The following is a 4,537-nucleotide window of genomic DNA, read 5'->3' on the forward strand; positions in this document are numbered from 1 at the left end:
GCTCAAAGAACTTTCTCAAAGCGACTGTATGCTCTGGCCGAGTCCTGCCTTTGACAATCATGTCATCGACATAGACCTCGACCTCCTTATGAATCATGTCATGAAGAAGAGTAGTCGCAGCTCTCTGATAGGTGGCACCAGCATTTTTGAGACCAAACGGCATTACTCGGTAACAATATGTACCCCATTGAGTAATAAATGCCGTCTTCATCATATCCTCAGGCACCATCTTGATCTGATTGTAGCCTGAAAACCCATCCATGAAGGATAACAGAGCATGTCCAGCAGTGTTGTCTACTAGGATATCAATGTTCGGAAGAGGAAAATCATCTTTCGGACTGGCCTTGTTCAGATCTCTGAAATCAACGCACATCCTGACTTTTCCATCTTTCTTGGGCACAGGAACTATATTTGCAAGCCATTCGGGATATTCCACTACTTCAATGAATTTTACCTCAAGTAGTTTCTTCACCTCATCATGAACCTTTAACTCCCATTCTGTCTTGAGTTTTCGGAGTTTTTGCTTCTTCGGCTTGATGCCCGGGATTAGAGGTAATCTGTGCTGGACAATGTCCTCACTCAATCCCGGCATGTCATCGTAAGACCAAGCAAAGACCTCCTTAAACTCTTTTAGCAAGGTGATTAATTCTTCGCGCTCCTCAGGAGATAAAGTTTTGCCAATCCGAATCTCCCGAATTAAAGTTTCATCACCTATATTTACGGTTTCAATTTCTTCTTCGAGTGGTTTTGCTCGGCGAATCTCCTCTTGTTGAATCATGTATTTGATTTCAAAAGGAGTTTCGTCGGCTTCCTCGTTTGAGGGGGAGTCTTGATTATTATTATTATTAGTTATTTGATCAGGCTTTGAAGCAGAATCAGAAACAGAATTAGAAATAAAGACAGGATCGTACACAAATGAGTCTTTTATTTCTTTTGCAGAATTGATGATTACAACGAATGATTCACCCACATCGGGCGTTACAGACTCTGAATTCAAATGAAATGACATGTTGACATCAGTATCAACATAGACAGGACTATGTACAAATGAAAAATCAGCAAAAACATCCTCTGACCGAGACTCGACAGGGACCGACTCTTCACCTCCGAGAACTACTCCGACCTCTATGGTACCTGCATCAAAAGAAAAGTTAGAAATGACAGACTCTGGGTTGAACTCAGAAACTGACACATTTGTTGAAATGACTGACTCTTTTGAAAGGACTGGACTATACTGGAGGACTACTTGGGGTATAACCTGTGCGGTCCAATTGTCTAAAGGTCCAGTGGCTGGAGTAATGCAATCCCTTGGGCTCGTGAAGGGCACATCTCCTCCAATCATAGCGACGATTGGGGCCTCAACCTGATATAGGGAGTCTAGGAGATGCGGCTCAATATTTTCTGCCCAATCTGCAGCTGGTTTTTCTGCTATCGATGCCAAGGCAAACTGCTCACTGTAGAAATCTTCTGACAACTCATCTGTGAAGAAGATCTCTAACCCTGGAAGCTTCTTCCCAGTCTTATCGCACCAGGTCTCAGGAAAACCATAGAACGGACAGTCTGCCCCTTCTCTTCTGAATCGGCCATTCATAATCATGCTGTACGGTCTTGTCGGAAATTCTGTACCCCGACGACGGCATTCAGCCCACTTCATCATATAACGCTTCATTTCTTGAACCTCTTTCGGAGTTGGCTCGTACCCTAACCCGAATAATCCGCCGACTGCTTTCAATTCCGGCCACTCAGTTGGGCCCTGCAGATTTCTTCCCAGACCAGTTCCCGGGACATAACCATATTTTCGCATTATCTTCACCACTTGAGTGTTTGTGCTCGAGAGAAACATTATTTCTTCATTCATTGCTTCCCCAAAGGAAATAGTAGAGACTTCTAATGAAAAGCCAGTTAAACTAACATCTCTTGATTTTTCAGTGCTCAGTTCAGATGTTATTTGTCCAACTTCCGGCTCAGGGTCTCCTCGCACTGTGATCACCTTGTTATTCTTAACAAATTTCAACTTCTGATGCAAAGTTGAAGGAATAACTCCGACCTTGTGCAGCCAAGGTCGGCCCAGAAGAAGGAAGAAAGAAGTCTTTATATCGAGTACTTGGAATTCAACCTCAAAGGTTTCTCCCCCTATTTCGATATCGGTGGCCAGTATCCCGATCACGTCTCTTCTCGTACCATCATATGCTAATATGCCTTGCTCAGATGGTATGAAGTTGTTGGGCCCAAATCCCAAAGTAACAGCGGTGCTCAAAGGACATACGTTTAGAGCAGACCCGTTGTCTACTAGCACTTCAGGTACCCTTTTCTTGTTGCAGATTATGGTAATCCTGAGAGGTCGAGTGTGATCTCTACCCTCCGGAGGCAAATCCTCATCAGTGAAGGATAAAGTCTTTGAGGCCCTTGCCATGGCAACTAGACTGACTAGTTCGTCAGGAGTAATCTCGACTGACACTTGGGATGCGTTAAGCTCTCGAAGTACAACTTGTCGGTGCTTTGGGGATGCCATCAACAAACCCCAAATTGAAACATTAGCTTGTGTTTTCTTCAATTGTTTCAACAAGTTGTCTTCTTCTTCTTCTACAGTCTGTCTTTGCCTCTGATTTTCTGATGCTCGGGCTATTTCGGCAGGATTCTCAGCTCTGAGTTCAACTGGCTTAAAGACCCGACCACCACGTGTGACATGACGAAGCTCGTCACACTGATCCTCTAGAAGCAACAAGTCTTCTTCCTCTAGTCTCAAAACATAGGGGACTTTTTCTTTCATCTCTTCTTCCTCCTCACTCTTGAGGACATAAGAACAAGAACACTCAGAGGATCCTGTTAATCCTTCATCTGGAAGGGACAGTATGTAAGGCTTCTTGTTTTCAATCGCTTCGTCTTCATCATCCCATCTCAGAACATACGGTCTATCAGAAATAACCGCACAAATACGGGAGTGATCTAAGAGGATTTCTTCAGTGAAAATGGCATACACGTTCGGGGGAGGCATTGCATGTGTAGGCAATGGGTTTCGAGTGACATTCGGTGCTTCAACGGCAAGATCCTTTGCTTCTATCATGTCTTGGATCTTGTGTCTTAAAGCCATGCATTTGTCAGTCAAATGCCCTGAATTCTGATGATAATCGCAGTACTGGTCCTTCCTCCAATACTTGGGCAAAGGGTTAGGAAGCTCTCTAGGTTCCAACAAAGTAATCTTTTTATCTCTCAGCAACTTCTTCAAAGCCACTGATAAGGAGTAAGGGAGGGGGTCAAACTGACGAAAAACCTTCTTTTCAATAGGCCTCCTGACTTCAGTCACCGTTCTGGATGGTGGTTGATCATAACCCGGTGGTCTGGCATAACTGGAAGGCCTGGTATAGTTAAGATTGTGCACCTCCTTCGGTGCCACAATAGGTCTTTTTCCCTCTCTCACATCAGACGAAGATCTTGATCTTAGTCCCTTGGACAAAGCATCTTCGATTTGAGTCCCTGTTTTTATCAGATGATTGAAGTCCAGAAAATACTGAATAGCCATGTGATGATAGTATTGCGGGGATAGGTTCTTGACAACAATCTTAATTTGATCGGCATCTGATAATCGATGTGTCATCTGCGCCGCTTTACGCCTCCATCGGCGAATGAAAGAAGTGAAGGTTTCATTGTGCCCTTGTTTCAGCGCCTTCAGATCTCTTTTTGTCACATCTATTCCCTCCTCCATGGAGAATTGCTCAACAAATCTATTGGCAATATCCTCCAGAGTTCTGATCTCTTCGGTTTTCAAGCTTAAAAACCATTTCTTTGCTGTTCCAGTAAGAGATCTAGGGAAAAGAAGAGCAATCTGCTCTGGAGTAAGCCCATGCTGCTGTAAGAGAGGAATAAGGGCTTTCAGATGACTCTTGGGACATCCTGTCCCATCATACTTATCATGATCCGGCATCTTGAAATTAGGAGGTAGCACAACTCCCGGTATTATCATATACTCGGCCATGTTTAATTTTTTCGGACCCTGCATTTTCATGCTCTCCATCTCCTGGGCCATCTTATCCAACCTATCGACTATCCCCTTGCCTTTATCCAGATGGGGGAGACAGTTCTCTTCTTCATACTGCTCGTCATCAGAATGGTCAAAGACTGGCAACACAGGAGGCTGAGCCATCATAGGAGGTGGGCGAGGCATGATTGGGGTTTGCTGAGGTGCAGGATTCTTGGTAGTAGATTCTCTGTCATTCTTTAATCGGGCTATTTCTTCATTAATGGTACTCAATTGCAACATTATAGCTTTCATCATCTCAATGGTGTCCATACTATTTTGCCCATTCTCTGCCATCGCTTCAGGGGTTGGTTGGACGGGTGAAAGTATTTCTTGAAAATTCAAGGAAGGCGATAAAGGAGAAGTAAAAGAAAAAGGTGACAAGGATTGTCGGCTCAGCCTGGAATCAGATGTCTGACGGGACCAGGTTGGTTTTGAAACGAGGATTTTCTTAGGAGCAATGGCTGCTCAATCAAGAATCCTGAAATGGAAGTATAATCAACTAGATTAAAATTTTGATAA

At 43.9% G+C, this 4,537-nt stretch overlaps 1 protein-coding gene across 1 annotated transcript; it reads right to left on the minus strand.

The window, feature by feature from the left end:
• Positions 1-1,125: 1,125 nt before the first annotated feature.
• LOC143869773 (uncharacterized) lies at positions 1,126-4,312 on the minus strand. The gene is made up of 3 exons (XM_077376329.1): positions 2,588-4,312; positions 1,259-2,497; positions 1,126-1,134 (listed from the first exon to the last, which is right to left on the minus strand). Exons 1-3 carry the CDS (start codon positions 4,310-4,312, stop codon positions 1,126-1,128), a joined length of 2,973 nt encoding a protein of 990 aa, XP_077232444.1.
• Positions 4,313-4,537: the final 225 nt, after the last annotated feature.

This window comes from Tasmannia lanceolata, unplaced genomic scaffold (assembly GCF_043159265.1).
Source record: "Tasmannia lanceolata isolate RefF3 unplaced genomic scaffold, GAP_Taslan_0.1 ptg000003l, whole genome shotgun sequence".
In the NCBI taxonomy this organism is placed as follows: domain Eukaryota; kingdom Viridiplantae; phylum Streptophyta; class Magnoliopsida; order Canellales; family Winteraceae; genus Tasmannia; species Tasmannia lanceolata.

Coding starts and splice junctions, on each gene's coding strand:
- LOC143869773 (XM_077376329.1), bottom strand. CDS start 4,312: ATGGCAGAGAATGGGCAAAATAGTATGGACACCATTGAGATGATGAAA. Junction 2,498..2,587: donor ATCAGAGGCAAAGACAGACT/GTAGAAGAAGAA, acceptor GCATCCCCAAAG/CACCGACAAGTTGTACTTCG.